This window comes from Spea bombifrons, chromosome 13 (genome assembly GCF_027358695.1).
Source record: "Spea bombifrons isolate aSpeBom1 chromosome 13, aSpeBom1.2.pri, whole genome shotgun sequence".
Classification (NCBI taxonomy): domain Eukaryota; kingdom Metazoa; phylum Chordata; class Amphibia; order Anura; family Pelobatidae; genus Spea; species Spea bombifrons.
Genome location: NC_071099.1, coordinates 15,963,948 through 15,982,792, shown reverse-complemented (window position 1 = coordinate 15,982,792; position 18,845 = coordinate 15,963,948). Strand labels below are relative to the sequence as shown.

Below are 18,845 nucleotides of genomic sequence, written 5' to 3'. Positions count from 1 at the left end.
CCATTTAACCAGGGTTTTCTACTTGTCCCCATCGAGGCTGCTCTGGTTTCCTCTTACTACCTAACACTGGGCTGCGGTGATAACGCCATTTATTTCCTGTTCATGATAACAAGTGAATTTTTGGTGTCTCTGTGGTTTGGCTGCAAAGGGGACAGGAATAAACGAGAACGAGAGCTCAGTGTAGCCGACGGCAAGGGTATGATCGCAGGACGACGGGGTAATAGTCGTTGAAGAAGCAGAAGGGGTTGGAAGGGATTGCGAGATGAAAAAATAATTGATGGAAGCACGCGTTCATGTTGAAGAGTCAAGGGACAAAAGCTAACCGTTCTTTATTGAAAACTTTAATGAATGAGAAACAAGCCCTTGGACACTAAAAAACCAAGGAAAAATACAGGATTGGTGGGTATATTTTGTGAGAGTTGTGATGGGAGAAGCTAGAATGGGGGGGGGGCTCTCTTGAGTGGCGATGATGAGGAACTGTAGATCTTTTTTGGGGGCTCGTATAAGGTAATGGATGTGGGATATATGTGGGTTGTTATAAGAATGACATGAAGATCTAGGTACTGCTGTAAAGGTGGCACTTTGGAGGTCGGGTTCTAGATTTTAGGTATATTTGCGTGCACAGCTTTTTTGTCTATTGGGAGGATCTGAAGATCGCTATATTATGGGGCTGTTATGATGGAATTGTGTATGACTTTGGAAAGATAGAAGGAAAAAGATGTGGCTGTGAGAATGGTGGAGGAGGTCACGAAGAGCAAGGTGATGTTTTTGTTTGTTTTTTGGACGGTCATTGAATGGACTGGGGGGGTTCTAAGGTTTTTGTGAAGAATGATAGGCGAGTGCTAGATTTTGTTTTGGATAAAGGGACAGACTGGATATTTTGGGGAATGGTTGTTACTGTCAACAGTTTCATATCCTTTGTGAGCTGGTGCAATGAGAATTGCGACTAAATTGGCTAAAGCTTCTTGAACAATCTTTTGTGGGTTACTGAAGAAGTCTGGGCAGGAGTATATTAATAATATTGTTTTAGTTGTATAAAAAGTATGGTGTTGGGAAAACAATAGGGTCTATAGGGGGGGACGACATTGGGAACAACAGATGAGGTTATGTAGAGGGTAGTAGATAAATGGAACAACCTTCGAGAACGGGCAGAGGTTAATACAGTAAGTAAATTATAAACATACATGGGATAAGCATATGGCTATCCTAAACATAAGACAGGACAGCTGCGTAGATTTCCAAATGTCATCAAATATTTATGTTTCAAACAGAACCCTCTGGATCCGAACACCATGGATATACACCTGCTACTCCTCGATTTTCTTATTGCTGTTCAGGCTCTGAATCTGGATGTTCAGAACCCACAAATATTCAGTGGGCCCCAAGGCAGCTACTTTGGATTTTCTGTGGATTTCTATCAGGCTGTAGATAAAGGGCAAGTACTAAAGGGATGGGTAAAATGGGACTGAAGTTCTAGTGAGAGCTAAGAAAAGTAAGAACGTAGCAGCCGTAAACCTAATATTACATCTTTCTTCAGGATGAACGTACTGGTTGGTGCGCCACAACTGCAGACAAATCAGCCAGAAGTCACAAAGGGTGGAGGAGTGTTCTTGTGCCCCTGGAATCCACCAGGAAGAAACTGCACCTTGGTAGAGGTGGACAGGGCAGGTAATTCCTCTGACTAGAGTGACAGTTCTACTGAGCATGTGCAAGACGTGTACCGACCAATGCTCTCCGTTTTCAGTAGAGGCAGAAGTCTGCTTTTGTAACTCCTGTAACTAAATGGACTCCAATACACAATTAACACAAAACAGGGCTGGGGTGCTCCTTAAATCATACAAAAGAATACTGGTTATTTCCAAGACCTAAAGCAGCTTACCTTGGTGTGGTAAAGGTATTGTCTCAAGACATATGAACTGTCAGAAGAAGGTAATACCTTTTCCACGGCCAACTATCCTGTCCGTATGTTTTTATAACGATTTTTCTCAATTTCCGTTCCTTTCTTTCTAACTTGCTTCCACAGGGGATGTGGTCATACAGTCTTCAGATATCACTCAGAAAGTCTTTAAGTCCAACCAGTGGTTAGGAGCCTCAGTCAGAGCCTGGAGAACCAACATTGTGGTATGACTACAAATTATTTCCTACAAGATGTCGCCAAACCCCTTTCCCTTGCTGACTCTTTTTACAGCCAATGTAATAGGTAATATTAGTTTAATTAAGCATAAAAATATTAGTTTTGGAGAGCCATATTAATTTATATCGTAAGTCTGTATCATCAATGTATGTCTTGTGAAGATGCTGCTTTTGTACCGGTGGTGTATTGTTTAATGGCAGAGCTGGCAAACCACTTTCAAGTGTATTGGTAGAGACTTTTCGTATAGGTAACATTTTTATGTTAGGGGTGGAAATTCCCTGTATTCCAAGGGGTTGCATACGTCTTCAATGTACATGGTTGTGTGTAGGGTTTTGCAGCATCAAAATGCACTGAAATGTAACTTTTTGTACCTCCAAAAAGCCTCTGGTTCATTCGTTGAGCCAAGTCAGTCAGGAAGGTTGATCTAACATAGTATTTTATAAAAACCGCTCTGCTCCAGCTAGTCTGTCCTTTTTACCCCTGCCTGGTGCCCAAGTCAACAAAACGGAGTGTCTTGGTCTTAGAAACAGAGGTTTATCTTATATTAAAACTGTTGGGTCACATGGCTGATTTCATCTAAGCCACACAACCTTTCTCCATAATCGCCATGCCCCGTAGGCTTGTGCCCCGTTGCAGCATTGGAACTTCCTGAGGAATGATAAGGAATCTGGCGTAACCCCTACCGGGGCGTGCTACCTATCTAGCAACCAGCGGGACTTCCACGAATACGCTCCATGCCGTGATGTCAGAACAAGTCCAGAGTACACGTATGACACGGGTGAGTCAAGATCGGAAATGTCATGGAGGGGAAGGAGGGAATATCAGTCAGATGGATTTGAAGGGATTTTTTTTTTAATAATATTGAATTTATTTGAATATTTTTTTCTTTAAATGTAGTTCCAGATAAGAGATACTGTGAGTTGGGATTCAGTGCAGAAATACGCAAGGTGAGCATATAAGAAGCTGAAATGAAAGATACATATGGGGTAGGAAAGCCAAGGGGTTAAATGCACAATGCAACTGGTACTGGCATTCTCTGCTTGGATTCTTAAGTATCAGAAACTCCATGTTTGACTTTGACTTGACCTCATGTACATTCACTCACGGCATATACACACAGAGTCAAATATAGATTAAAAGACCACATTATTCACAAAAAAAAATCAAAGTAAAACAAAACACTCTGGGCTGCTTGGATACAGAGTACATATAGTAATGCATTATATAGTATATAACACTATATTACTATAGTAATATATACATATTCAAGGACTTTCTATGTGGAGAAAAAAGCCGAGTTGGAACTTCATCTTTAGCTAATGCAAATGATACAAAAATATCAGTTCCCTTAGATCTCCACCATCCTATGCAGCCACAACAACTAAGCTTCATCGCAAGCTGGTGAACCGTATGTTGCTTCCTAAATCTACAATGTGTTTTAGTCTTTTATATAAGTTCTCTGATGTCTGTAAGCATGTGGAAATCTATTTATTACATTGAAAGAATAGATGTTATATTGTCTTGTGTGGAGTATATAGCGCATCTCTCTTCTCTTTCACAGGATGGGATTTTGTTGGTTGGAGCCCCAGGAGGCTATTTCTTTCAAGGTGAATGTTCAGCCCCTACTCCGCTTAAACATTATCACATTTTTACACACAATCTTTACATTGCAGTGCAAAACTGTTAACCCCAAATTCTTCTCATACAGGTTTATACGCCACTCTGGACCTTACTACCCTCCCAAAAGGAAAACCATCTCTGTCATTGTTCCGGGCATATCCTGGCCAGAAGTTGATGCCATATAGGAATACAATGGAAAATTCATACAAAGGTATTCATGTCAGTCATTAGATGTCTTATCCAATGGGAAACTCCATTTTCAATATAATAATAATCTTAACCACGAACAATACTTTGTTAAACCAGTCACCCAATGCAACATGTCAATTTACGCCGATAAGGGGACGACCCTGAATCATGGTGGAAATGTCACTGACCTTCGGTCATTTTGCCCCTTTGTGTTACTGACCCTATAAACTATTAACCTCATCCATGTCATTAGATCACCTATATACACTCACTGGCCACTTTATTAGGTACATCTTGCTAGTACCGGGTTGGACCCCCTTATGCCTTCAGAACTGCCTTCATTCTTCGTGGCAGACTTTCTACAAGGTGCCGGAAACATTCCTCAGAGATTTTGGTCCATATGGACATGATGGCATCACGCAGTTGCTGCAGTTTTTTTCGGCCGCAAATCCATGATGCGAATCTCCCGTTCCGCCGCAACCCAATTGGATTGAGATCTGGTGACTGTGGAGGCCGTTGGAGTTCAGTGAACTCATTGTCATGTTCAAGAAACCAGTCTGAGATGGTGAGCTTTGTGACACGGTGCATTATCCTGCTTGAAGTAGCCATCAGAAAATGGGTACACTGTGGTCATAAAGGGATGGACATGGTCAGCAACAATACTTGGGTAGACTGTCGCATTCAAATCGAGACTCATCAGACCGGGCAACGTTCTTCCAGTCTTCCATTGTCCAATTTTGGTGATTCTGTGCGAATTTTACCCTCGGTTTCCTGTTGTTAGCTGACAAGAGCAGCTCCTGGTGGGGTCTTCTGCTGCTGTAGCTCATCTGCTTCAAGGTTCAATGTCATCTCGAACCAGTCTGCCCATTCTCCTCTGACATCAACACGGCATTTTTCGTCCACACAAATGCCACTCACTGGATATTTTCGCTTTTCCGGACCATTCGCTGTTTGAACTTCAGCAATGAGATTGGCTGATTTGCTATTTGTGTTAACAAGCAATTGAAAAGGTGTACCTAATAAAGTGGCCAGTGACTGTGTATATATGTATATATATGTGTGTGTGTGTATATGTATATATATATATATATAATCTATCCTAAAGAATGACAATGTACTTTGGTATTGGTTAAAGTCAGTGCTGTGAATCTGTTATTGATTAATAATTGCTTGCCCCCCCCCCCAACTACAGGTTTCTCGGTAGCGTTCGGAGAGTTTACAGCAGATAAAAATCCAGGTAAGCATAAAAAAGCAGAGGATGAGGGCAGTGGGAAATAGTGGGAAGGGAAGATTAGATAGGGCAACAAAGATAGGGAAAGCAGAGTAAAAGGAGATAAATGGATGTCAAAATATGTGGTTGCGTGCATTGTTGTATGTGTACATGTATGTTTGCGAATACCTCATTGCTCGTTCTGCCTATGTACCATATGCATGCTTCATTTTTATTTGTATAGAACTGGTTATTGGGGCCCCAGGATACAAGGATATGGGCATTGTAAGTAGTTTTTTTTATATTTTTGTATTTATATTTTACTTTTAAGGGGAAGCCTGCAGGTCATCCCATGGACGTGTTACACACTTTGCAATTTAAATAAATAACTAATGTTACAGTATGTGTTAAAAACACCTATATAGAAAAGGGACAAGCAAACCCAATGATTATTACTTGATTCACATTTTTGTGCGATTTACCTCTGTGGACATTGTCCAGTAAGTTACTAGAGCATTTACTGGGCCATTTGGGTCATCACTGGGGCTTCTACTGGCCCTTTTCCTAGGCTGGCTGGAGCTCTACTGCTTCCCATTGGAGGTTCTGAAATTTAGATCCAAGTATTGAAAACCAAACTAAAAACTATAGAGGATGTTTAATGATAATTTAACAAAGAATTGATCATTATGATAAATGCTTACATTTGGTATTTAAAACAAATTTTTGACTAACCGGGAATTTGCTATATTGTAACCAGTAGGATAAATGCCTACATTCAGTCTCTGTTTCTGTGTCCTTAAAGTCCCTCCACCTGGTTTTCGAGGCTCGGGCTGAGTTGTATCTATTCAGAAACATGGAATGTGACGGCAGAAAATAACCATCTAGTCTGCATGTTTCTTATATTATTTATAAGGCCCATTTTAAGCTTTGTTAATTCCTATAAGACTTTGGGTTGGAAGCATCATTTTATTTGTTACTTTCTCTCAGGTTGAAATTGTTGGCAACCATAATATACGGATTCTTATTTACACCTTTATTGGAGATCAAGTGAGTATATACAAGCCTGTCTAACATTCCCGTCATAGAGGAATATCAATAAAGCAACATAAGATAGATATGGCTGTTGGGGCAATAAATCATGGAGTTGTGCAGTCCAGCTGCCTCCCTTGTATATGGTAAAGAAGGTGCAACAGTTTACCTGCCATCTGAAAAATCTCTATGGCCCAGGGAATTGCTGGCACCTTCTGGTCCAGGGGCATGTAGAGCCAAATGGCCCCTCAGCTCCCTATTGTAATGAAGACTTAAACACAGACCATACTTTGAAACATAATAATACTTTTTTGAGGCAGAAGTGCAACAACAGCACTTCTCTTACCACAATCGCTAGAACGAAACCAAGTGTTTTTATATATATATTAAACATAATCATCAGTAATCTCTTCATAACGCATTACATGCGTCGGTGGTTAAGAGAATTGCAATACAGTATACCTACTTGGGGGATTATTCCTGAGACTTGGAACTGTCTGTACGATGATAGATCTGGATACAGTCAGCGTTACTGTTGGTTTCTCTTGCTACCTACAGGTTGCGGCGTATTTTGGTCACTCGGTGGTAGTGGTGGATATTAACAATGATGGGTGAGTATCATCGCTAGTACGATATTAGCAGCCACAGACCCCGACCAGCCTAATTCATTTCATCTAAATCAGCAGAAAAGAATAAAAAAATGCTTCTATGTTTTTATTATCTAAATGTGTTAGTGTTACCTTTTATTCCAAAAGCAAATTTCATACAGGCCGAGGGGCCATTTATTTCAGAAGGGACAGGAGGTATCGCCCCTAGCTTATATGAACAATAGAACAATGGCCTAGGAAAGTCAAATAATGTGACATGTTCTGAAGCATGGACTGCTCCCTAGTGTTCACCTAGTGCTACTGTAGTCCATTCGCTATGATTTTTTGGGTCTATTCACTAAAATAGGAGTTTGTGGTTTCATCTCCTTAAATACACAATGCATTATGAAGGGCCATCAATATAGGCGGAGCTGACCCTGCATAAAGCATACTTATTTCAGGAAATCTAATAGGGGTATCAGGGAGATCAAGGAAGATTCAATGCGTCTTACTAAGATTTGTCTCCAAATGGGACCATGGAAGACAATGAGCACGTAATCTTGGGATGTTTGTTTCATCTCCCTGTCCATCGGCTGCATTAAGATATTAATCTGTTTGAGGATGATGGGAAATGTACAACATGGACAGCCACAAGCAAGACTCCTCGGAGCTCACACGTTGTCTTTGCAGGAAAGATGATGTGGTGGTCGGGTCTCCTCTGTACATGGAACGACGGACAGGTGGAAAGCTGGTGGAAGTTGGACGCGTCTATGTATACCTGCAGAAATGGAGTGGCAGGCTTCGCTTCGATCAACAAATCCTGAGTGGGTTTCAAGCATATGGACAGTTCGGGGCTTCCATCTCTTCTCTAGGGGATCTGGATCAAGATGGGTACTCAGGTTAGGAGCTCAAACAATGATTTCTGAAAACAGACCACAGGCTGCTGTTTACTTTGTACACCTTGCTCTTTTCCATGCTTGTAAGTTTTAAGCAGTGAAACAGCCTCTAAAACTTTGTCCCACAGTCTTTAGCGTTTGTTATTTTCCTATGAAATGTACCCTAGAACAACTAAGCAGAAAAGGCCTGCGAGTCTTTTCAGTGCCCCTTTCCCTAAAATAAAACTCTTTCAGGAGTGACCAGCTTTGTAAATTGCAGTGCTCAAGGGTTCATTGTTATTGGGGAGGGTACAGCCGGGCTCCTTACCCTCCATGAAATATTGCCAGTCTGGACATGGCTAATCCAAGAGAGATTGGTCCTGTTTCCTCCCCTTTTCATACTTCGTGTCGCAGGTTCTCACTCTTGCTCGTTAGATAAAGGAATTCAATGCCTTCTCCTGATTCTTCTCATGTGTGGAAACCAGAGTTTTAAATGTCGCTTGTTCTTGATGACCTAAAGAGCAACGTGATCAGCACTTTGATAAACCTTATCGCTAAATATGCTTCTCTTCTTCCTTTCACAGATGTAGCCGTGGGGGCTCCTTTTGGAGGCAGGAATGAGGGTGGCTGTGTGTATATTTACAGGGGCCATGCCTCTGGGGTGTTCTCCCAACCTTCACAAGTCTTGGAAAGCCCTCTCCCACATCGTTCCAGGTTCGGTTTCTCACTGAGAGGAGGGACCGATATTGATGCCAACGGTTATCCAGGTACATGCGATGAATTTAATGGATACATGGGTCACTAAATCATTTTTTACGTTCTAGCTCATAACTAAATCTGTTTTTTGTTTATTTTAAAGACTTGCTGATTGGTGCATTTGAAGCTGAAAATGTGTATTTATACAGGTAAGATGTCTGTGAGGGGGACAAAGCATAAAACTCTATACAATGTTTGACGGTTTTAAAGTGTGGAATGTAAACATTTTTTGGACTTTTGTCCAGGCATTCTATACATTGCCAAGGCAAAGAATATGACATCATATTCCAGCACTCTAATCAAGTGATGTGCAGAGGGCAAGGCAGCTCTAACGAGAAGTTCTGTGCCATTGGCTGGAGAGACGGCTGCCCTGAGAGGAAGTGGTGCCCTGCACCCCACGCACCCACCCCAGCACTGCTGGGAAAGACTCCCTTTATGGGCTTGTGACTTGTTTTATTATTCCACACTGCTATTATCATATATATTTCACCATTTTTATGCTCTCCCCTCTTATTTCAGTGGATCTTGGAAATTGTTTAACATCTTCTAGAAAGCTGTTTTTCTACAACTTGTCTTTTTTCCCTGTCCCTACCGTCCCGCACGACATTCTCACGTCGTATTAAATTCTCTTCCTCCTTAGGGCTCAGCCTGTGGTTCACCTTCACACCACACTTTTCTTCAATCCAGATGCTATTAACCCAGAAAAGAAGGACTGTTACCAGAGAGATACAGGGGCGGCTGTAAGCTGGTAAGGGGGCCCGATGTTAGTTAAAGCGAGATGTTGCTGGTGGAGTTGAAGACATTGTTAGGAATTTACAAGTTTTGCTGCTCATGAGTAGGAGATATATATATATATATATATATAGCACCACCATATTCCATAGACAGGACCTAACAAGTAGTATATAACATAACAATTTGACTTATAGAAATAATTGGTGAGGAGGGCCCAGTTCAAATGAGCTTACAATCTTCCAGTGGTTTAAAGTCTGAGTGCGTCTGCCAGGGAATAGGTGAACGGATGTCTTTTTGCACAAGGGGTGATAGTTGAAGGTCTGTAGGATGGAATAGTAATATTGTGTTTTTTTTGTTCCACAGTTTCACCCTCTATGTGTGTACTCAAGTCACTGGGCGAAGCCTGCCAAGGAAACTCGGTTAGTCCTTATTTAATCACACACGCCGAACCCCACTTTTAACATTAAGTCTCACCTCTTACGTTCTTTCATTGAGGTTTTTCTCTTTACACTATATTCCTGTTTGATTTCCCTCCATTAACTTTTTCTCCTACTATTACTGGTCTTTAAGCAAGTTGTTGGCGAGTGAAAAAACAAATCTCTCTGTTATAAATGTACAATATGTTTAACCAACTTAGGTGACCAAGTAGCAGGGCTGGGCTAAATGCCTTTACAAAGCATAATTAAACCAATTAGATGAAAATAGTCATCATCCCCATGAATCACTGCTTGATGAATGCATCCTAGAATTTTCATCTCCTATTATCATTATTTCTCCTTTCCTCCACCTCTTGCCCACCTTCTCCTGTCTACTGGTCTTTTACAACCTAGAAACGGAGATGTTCCTCCTCACTCTGCTGTTCACTTTCTCTCTGCATCACAGAAATCTCCGCTGACATCCAACTGGATCGACAGAAGAGCAAACATTCCCGAAGAACTTTATTCCTGGATTCTTCTCAAGCGAGTAAAACCATTGCTATCAGCCTACAGAGCAACTCAGAGCTGGTCTGCAGTAACTTAACTGCCTACTTACGGGTATGAGGACTTGTCTCAATGTAAACTCAATTATCCTCAACTCAATGTAAATATATCATATTTGTTATCTACTGTGCATTGAGTGTGGGGGGGCAATATATTACAGCTTTCCACCTACTCTAATGAATTTATCACTTCTGTAACTAAATTCAGGATTGGAAACATCATTCCTTATATTAATGAAAGCCTCAACCTTTCCCTGAAATAATATTTTAATCATATCGTGCCTCATTCATAATTTTTGCCGGGAACAATTAATTGTTTTTGTGATTAAACCTTCAGAAGAAGGAATAAAATGACAGTTCATAGGTTTATTTGGCCAAAATTCTAGAGAGCACGATTAACGTTTTTTCCTAAGTGCAACAGCGCCTCCACCGTTGCACAAATAGTAAAATAATGTTATAAGCAACACGTCTTTATACTAAGACACAAGGAGTTAGATATTTATAGCACTTAAATGTGTGTTAATTGGCTAAATTCCTTCAGGCTTTAATGTCCTTTAATACGATTCCTGAGAGATTTTCCTCTGTTCCTTCCTGCAGGACAAATCAGAGTTTAAGGACAAGCTAAGTGCTATTGTTGTTAGCGTGAACTTCAGTCTTGTGAACGAGCAGTTGGCTGACACCATAAAGCCCACGTTACACGGATCAACCTTCTTACAGAACCAGGTGAGATAGCGAGACATGAGCAGGGATTAATAAATGGTTACAGATCTCCTCCCTTTCCCGTAATCCTAAACGTCTGTTCTCCACATTTAACACCCTTCTCTGTCCTCCAGCACCGTCTTCACCTTCCAGCTCTGCCCAAGAACTTGTCACCTATTTTAAAACAAAACTGACACCATCCTCCCCTATGTTAATCATGTGGTACCTCAACCCCCTTTCTCGCCACAAGCCCCCATCAACTGTTTCAGTCTAGTCACCTCTACTGAAGCTTCTGAGGTCCTCTTGTCCTCCCGTCTCACCATCTTCCCCCCCGACCCTGTACCCTTGCATCTCCTATTGTCCATTTCTGATGTCCTTACCGCAACCCTAACCAATAACTTCAGTCTCTCTCTTTCCTCCGGTGTATTCCCATCCTCATATAATCATGATATCATCCCCATCCCCATCAAGCTACCATCCAGTTTCCCTTTCTCCCCTTGGCATTCAAACTGCTGGAACGATTAATTTATTACTAAATGGGTTTCTCTTCACAAACTTTCTACAATCTGGTTTATGTCCACAGCATTCCAGAGACCGCATTCACTAAAATTACTAATAACCTCCCCGCCCCTTAAACAAAGGCGGCTTTTCACTTCTTATACTCATTGACCTCTCTACAGCCTTCTACACAGTTGACCAACCCCCTCCATCTACAAACCCTTGATGCTCATGGCATCTGTGACACAGCTCTTTCCTGGCTCAAATCCTACCGCTAGGTGTAGCATCTGATGTATTAACACCCTTTGTCTTTGTGAAAAGGTAACTGTCTTTTTCTCCACTCTAGACTTACATTTTATTGGACTGTGGAGACGACAATATCTGCATCCCAGATCTGCATCTAAGTGCCACCTGGTGAGTGCGAGCTCACGGTTACCACATTAGTGACCCTTCTCTCCAAGCTTCTTTATGGTACAGGAGGAGAGACACTTATTGGGAGCCTGTGAAAAAAGGTTTCATTCTCTCTGATTTCATGATCAATGAGAATGGAGTGTGTTCTTTCTGCTGGTCTTTACTATGGGTTTGGCTGAGGTTTTTGGGATCTAAAGCCAAACAGCACAAAGAGGACCACAAACCTATTTCTTAATAGTGAGTTAGAGTAATTGATATGGAAAGGAGTACTTATTTGCAATACACAAGCAGATTTGTATAGCAGCCTTTCAGTAGATAAGACATGCTACCATACTCTCTCATCTTAGTTGGTAGCCTTCAATGTTTTTTTCTTAAGAATCAGGGGACATGGCTTTGTTGTCATTCTTTGAGTCACAGGAGTTGCGTGACCCAGAAAATACCAAATAATTCCAACATGATCCCTAAAGAGATACAGATATGAAGCGCCATGTTTGGTCCATCTTCACAGATTTCAGTCTACCAAAGATACAAACAGTTGACTCCATTTTGTAACTGTCAGCCTAGTTCTCTGAATGATTAATCATTTGAGTAACCTCAGTACTGACCACTCTAGTTCAGTCGTGGCGATAATCTCTATAATGGTTTGGAATCCATGATGAACTAATATCGAAGGGATGTTTTGTTTCATTAGTCTGTTCTTTTATCTACCGACGGCCTTTCTGTTTGCACAGGCCTGACGAGCCTCTCCTCATTGGTGCTGACAATCTGGTACATGTTCATTTCAATGCGTCAAACTTTGGTGAAGGAGCCTATGAAGCTGAGCTGTACGTCAGGCTCCCTGCTGGAGCTCACTATGTGGGAGTTTTTCAGGAGAGTGAGGTAAGTAGGGGTATGAGGACCAACTATATACATTAATTTACCAAAAAGCCAGTGGACTTGTTCCACTATTCTTCCATTGATTTTATATGGGCAGTCTAATAAATCATTACAAAAGGGTTTAAACCTTTTTGTATAAAAAGTGTGTTTTTGCCACACTACTTTAGGAGACACAGAGAAGGCCCGCAAAGCCACAATGTATGTTGTATTGTGTGTTAATGCCATCACCGACAACATGTTTGTTTCAGGAGAAAATAGCCTGTGCGCCAAAAAAAGAGAACGACACAGAGGTTGTGGTTTGTGAGTTGGCAGATCCCATGAACAATAGGATGGAGGTGAGTTTCAGATGAGAAAATGATAGATGTAAGTGGGTACCTCAAAAATGTTTTTGTACAGATTGGTCATTCCTAATCTTAAATGCTACAGGAAGATCTTTTCTGGCCCGTGCAGTTGTAGATATATTTCATGGGCCATACACTCGCTCTGTAACGGATTTGGCATGACTCTCTAATTGGAATGTAAGGGGTTAGAACTGGTTCCCACCAGGGCTAGTAAACATGTCACCCGTGGCGTGGAGGTAGGATCTTCTTTCTCTGTCTGTTAGTGAATACACTTTTATGCTATGAAACAGAGCTCCACTTGTCTTGCTTGTAGTAACTCTTCTGCTGAGAAGAACAGATACTCCATCCAAGTTTTCGAAACAAAGCAGCAATCCAAGGCAATACATCTCCATGCCATCACTATAAAAAAATAAATGAATGTTGCAAAATACAATCAAGCAACATTCCACAGATAGCATGTCCATGTGCAGCAGACTAACATGTTTCATAACTAGGGACAAAATGGACACTAGCGATCTGTAGAATTTTTGTTTGTTACTCTTGATCTGTCTTCGGATCAGCTTCAGAGTTATGTCCAATTTTTTAATTAATAGACCATTTTGTGCATCTGAGCCTTTCTTTTTTTGTAGATACTTGCAGACTTGCAGCTAAGTTTCAGTAACCTGGAGAATTCTGGAAGCAACATCACATTTCCAATGCAAATAAAGAGGTAAGACCATTGTTGCATTTGTTATTCACCAAGGTACAGGCATGGTATACGAATTATAATGTCACAGACCATTTTACTTTCAGTCCTGTCAGCATATGGACAGGGTTAGTCTTAAGACAAGCCATTCTAGGCTAAAGCCTGGGTCTGCTGAATCATGGATCAATGGTGTAAACTGGTCTGAAGTCATGGCAGATCCTGGGATGCTTTACTAAAATACCTCTGTGCTCTGCGATGTCTCTCTTCTCCTTGAGTGTTCCACAGCCATAAAAGTTTAGATAATACTACGGTATATAAAATGGGCCCCCAAAGAGTATTCTTGTCTGGAGTACCACTTGGTTTAAGACCAGCCCTGCATATGGACGCACATACGGTGATCCAAACTGGCTGGAGTATTCTTCTCTGACTATGGTTTTGCCTTGATTTCCTAGCATGGCCTTTTGTGAAACGACAGTTTTCCTATTGTTGCTGCTTTTTGTTTTCTCATAATCGGGTGTTTTAGGAGATTTTACATTACTGAACTCTCTCTTTATCAGCCGTAACAGTCAGAATTCAAGCAACCCTGTCCTATCGGTGCAGTTGGCCGTCACTGTGAAGGCATCACTGGAACTTCGTGGGTAAGACGTTTTTTTGGTATCGTGCATGTGGCAAGTATATCATAAGAAGATATGGGAATATTTGTATAAAGCAGTGACATTTTGGGGGAGAAATTGGTCCAAATCCAAATGCCAACTTATATTCATCTGCCTTCCCCATCTCAGGAGCTCACACCCCGCTGAAGTGGTTCTTCCTTTATCCAACTGGGAACCTCGCACAGATTCGAAAAAGCCTCACGATTACGGGGAGGAAGTCATACATGTTTACGAGGTATATCTTCAGTGCAGGGTGTTGGGGAAAATACAGAAAGATGATATAAGCGAACATATCCAGATGCTGATTTAACCATGCCTTGTGCAGGGCCAACCCAGCCATACAAACATGAGAATCTATACGATTTGGCTGATTATAATGCACAGCGTGGCCAGTGATAACCGAGAAATATTTAATCCAGTTCCTACTCACAGTTTAGATGATAAACCTCTATGTCTTACGTTGCTTTTTTTAATGACTGGTTAACACGCCGCATGTTTTGGTTTTAGTTACACAATGCCGGCCCAAGCTCAGTGCATGTCCAGTTAGTTGTACAGAGCCCAGAAAGCTACCAAGGCGATTTCTTCCTTTATCCTCTGGACCTGGAGGTGGACAGTGAAATGGTCTGCAGCAAACAATCAAGACTAAATCCTCTGGAGGTCAGCAGGCCATGTTTCTCTGACATTGTATCATCTTTTTTTCACCAATTCTTAGTTTCCTTCCTTTCAACTACTAAATAGCACTGAATTATATGCGTCCTGTTCTCTAGCTGGACATCCCCACAGCTACTGTAGCGCCAGCAAACTTCAGCAGAGGTGGAGATCACCGGCTGAACAAAAGACATGCAGCCAGTCAGGACGTGGAGGACGGGAGAAAAGGCGGAGGTCAAGACAATTACACCGTGACAGTAGAGGGGACAAAGCACAAGCATCCCATTCTATTGGCAAGTACATGAAACGAGAGTGAACAGGGGCATGTATGTGGACATAAAATCAATGAGAGGAAATGGTTAAAAAGGCCATGTTGTGAAGTGTCCCATCATCGCTGGAGATAATACAAAGGAAAGGATTTTAACCAGTGTAATATTTGGTGCAAAGCTGTTTGAAAACCTGAAAAAAGTACAAAAAAGTTGTAGATCGCATTCAATTTCCAGGATGCTGAGCGTGACACGTTTACAAAAGCTGCTTTAACTACCCAACAACTTCATATTAGGCTTGGCAAAATGTAATTTTAATGAGTTGGAACAATCATTCAGATCCCAAGAACCGGGAGTTCGGGTGGCTTATTCCATGTTATACACATCCGGCGGGTTTCCAATACACAGACGCAGCTTAAGTTAATTGTTAAACACCCTACGTGGTTTTTAAACAACTGAGGTGAAAGGGTGAGATATGAGGGGGTTTCAGCAGACTGTTAAAGATTGTAATTAAAGTCGTCTCTGTATATATCTGTTGAAGAATTGCAGTAGCATGCCCTGCTGGAAGGTCCAATGTTCTATACAAAATCTGGAGCGGGATCGAAGAGCAACTTTGAAACTACACAGTATCCTCTGGGTACCCAGCTTCATGAAGGTAAAACTTCCTTAATGGTTTTGAGGAGGCCTGAAGGTAAAGGATTTAGGCAAACTATTTCCACTGACAGTAGTGAATTTAAGTAGGGCATACATTGCAATCAATACACGTTTGTGTGTTTATTTCTCAATATCGTATAGCATTGTAACGTTCCGCTTGGTTCCTCTCTTCCATCCTTGGCTGTGGGTCCCTGGGCAGCTGATAAGTAGCCTTGTGTATGAACTCCAGTCTGTGAAATTATTTTGTGCAGAATTATCTTCTAATCTTTCTTTGTCCAGAGACCCCAGGAGCAGTTCACTCTGCTTTCTCAAGGTTCCTTCCAGGTAACTGGTGTCCCGTACAGAATTCAACCTGAAACCCTGCTGTCCAGCGATACCACAGTAAGTTTTGGTGAAATGGCTCACGTGGATATTTTGTAAGTGGCAATTTGCATTATTAGTACTATGGAATCTGCTTCCATTCTATGAGTAAAATGCAATAATAATAAATCATGATGGTTACCTTCTAAATCCCGGTATCCCAACACCTGTTAATGCATGAATATAATTCTCATCATGTTTCACCTCTTTTCTTCCATGGTCTTTTCTCTTGGCAGAAGTTAGTATTTTTTCTCCCAGTTTCTTTAAAGAGTACACAACCTACTTTATATCTACATTCTAAATCCATCGATCTTATTTAACTTGTTACACTTCCCCATGAAGGACCTTGTTCATCCAGCTTTTTGTCTCCTCTCCGATTCCTGTTAAATCTACTAGGCAGACACAAAGGTTTTGTGGGTGAGCCCTGATGGCCAAAAAGAAATTCCCCTCTGGTGGATAATTGTGGGAGTCCTTGGAGGGCTACTTATTTTGGCTCTCTTTATATTCATCATGTGGAAGGTGAGTAGGACAGAGCTGTCACAGAATGTTCCTTACTAAAGGGCTGGTGCCTTAATGTGACAATCGGAGGAATTTAGTCACTAAACAGTGAGTTGTAGCTAAAACAACACATTTACTTTTGTTGACAACTCACTGTTGAGTGAATAAACTCCAGTCACAACATGGCCGAGGGGTGTTTTTTCTGTGTGACATAACACTAACATATTTTGCCTTTCCTTCTAATCTCTACATTAGCTTGGATTCTTCCAGAGAACACGTCCTCCTACAGACGACCAAGAGGAATTAACCAATGAGCAGTAGAGACAGACCTCTTACTCTACGATATTCCCCGGAATCCCCGTCTACAACTTACTAACAAGCTGCCCCCTGTTACTCGCTTGAACCTTTCATTCTTGTGCCCTGCAGAATTTAGCTGCCCAGTTCCCTGCCCACCAACAAACATGCAAACCACTTAAACTACTACAAGCTCCCAAAAGTCCCGTGTGTTTATAAACTTTTAGAAAAATTCCCCAAAAACTAGCCTTGCCGAAGCAACTGCCGATGTCCACGTTTCACTAAAACAACTACCTTGAATGGCAAATCTTTTTGCAAACTCACCTTGATACCTTTGAAGGCTGATATCGAGGGAGGGCAGCCAAGAGGACAAAGAGTCCGGGCAGTCTTACCAGCACCACCTCCATATTAATGCCCCCTGGATTCTTTATTTACCTTCATGGGCATCTCTACCTTTTCCATCTGTTTTGTTGACAGGAGGTCCTGGCCCGTTGTGCACTGATCTCATTACAGAGGTCATGTGACATACAGATCTGGGGTCTATATGTTTGAGCCTTTATGTTTAAATTTTGAAAATTTTGGCCTAGTTTTAACCACGTGTCTGTTTCTCCGTAACCGAACCTGCGTTAGTGTTATAGACCAGTGGTTTGTTGAAAGAACAACAGACGTTATTGCATTTCTAAATGGATCATATAACGTATGTGAGAAAAAGGTACAAATTGCACTGAGCATTCAGTAACTCCAGACAGAATCTTGAAAACTTTTAAATTTAAAATGAAACCTCTAAAAGGATATACGAACGGGTGTTACGAGTGTAACAAGATACAGTCCTATAATTTCAATATTCAGCCTTCTGTGTTACCACCTAGATTTTTTGTTTTACATTTTATGAAAGAAATAAAGCTATAATTTATGTTTATGGCTGACTTTGGTCATTTTTCTGTTTTTTCTTTTCTGGGACTCTTGCGTTTACACTTGTGTTAAAAAAAAAAAAGAAGAAGAAAAAGAAGAAAAAAAAAGAAGAAAAAAAAGAAGAAAAAAAAGAAGAAAAAAAAAAGAAGATTGCTGTCTAAAAATCCTTTTGGAAATGAGCTACAGTCTCTCCTAAACTAATAAAAATGGCAGGGGTGAAAAGTGGTTTATGATTTGGCGACGGTTTGGTTTGGCTGAAATTAAGGCAGGCACTGGCAGAGAGACACATGCAGCCCCTAGGTGTTACGTCGCTGGCACAGAGGTCTTGAGCAGCGTGTATTCTCCCATGTCCAGACATCTGTGCAATCACAGCAATCACCGGCTAAAAAGGGCTGCAGGCGTTTTTCCCCAATGGTACATCCCTCCAAACTGGGATTTATGCGCATGTGTAGCACTGCCAGCGATACTCTATGTTCCAAGCACTTCACTCGTGAGATTCCTCACACAAATTACACCTTACCCAAAAGGACAGGTATTGCCATAAAATATCTGGCATGATGGGAGATGAAATACTGTCAATGATAAATTATTTAAAGGCGACATTCCACATACTCTGCTGAATTAAATTCTTTACAGCTAAATCCGGCATTAGCATACCTACGCTCCGGGTCACTGTGGGTAAACTCCGAGACGCAGGAGTGGCGTTGTGGCATGCCCCACTTCCCCTCCAAAAATGGCATGTGTCCCATGACCTCAGAGTGACTGCCCACAACGTCAGCAGGGACCGCCCACCGGTGTTGGCGGGACCTCCTAACCACCTCCAGTAAGGGGGGCTCCAGGTAGCCGGAGACACAGAATTTTCAGGTATGAGTATTAGAAGGGCCATTATTGGTACCGTTAAATGTCCAAATCATTCCCACAAATACCGTATTTGCT

At 41.5% G+C, this 18,845-nt stretch overlaps 1 protein-coding gene across 1 annotated transcript; it reads left to right on the top strand.

The window, feature by feature from the left end:
• Positions 1-1,276: 1,276 nt before the first annotated feature.
• On the top strand, positions 1,277-17,916 carry ITGA2B (integrin subunit alpha 2b). Its single transcript, XM_053453976.1, has 30 exons — positions 1,277-1,435; positions 1,538-1,668; positions 2,024-2,121; positions 2,753-2,912; positions 3,032-3,081; positions 3,696-3,741; positions 3,843-3,965; positions 5,136-5,180; positions 5,398-5,438; positions 6,141-6,200; positions 6,741-6,793; positions 7,460-7,668; positions 8,229-8,411; positions 8,504-8,549; positions 9,041-9,148; positions 9,499-9,554; positions 10,018-10,169; positions 10,712-10,837; positions 11,658-11,725; positions 12,454-12,601; positions 12,847-12,933; positions 13,569-13,648; positions 14,182-14,262; positions 14,407-14,512; positions 14,785-14,934; positions 15,045-15,218; positions 15,733-15,846; positions 16,125-16,226; positions 16,602-16,724; positions 16,959-17,916. Exons 1-30 carry the CDS (start codon positions 1,293-1,295, stop codon positions 17,022-17,024), a joined length of 3,129 nt encoding a protein of 1,042 aa, XP_053309951.1. The 5' UTR covers positions 1,277-1,292; the 3' UTR covers positions 17,025-17,916.
• The last annotated feature ends 929 nt before the right edge of the window (positions 17,917-18,845 follow it).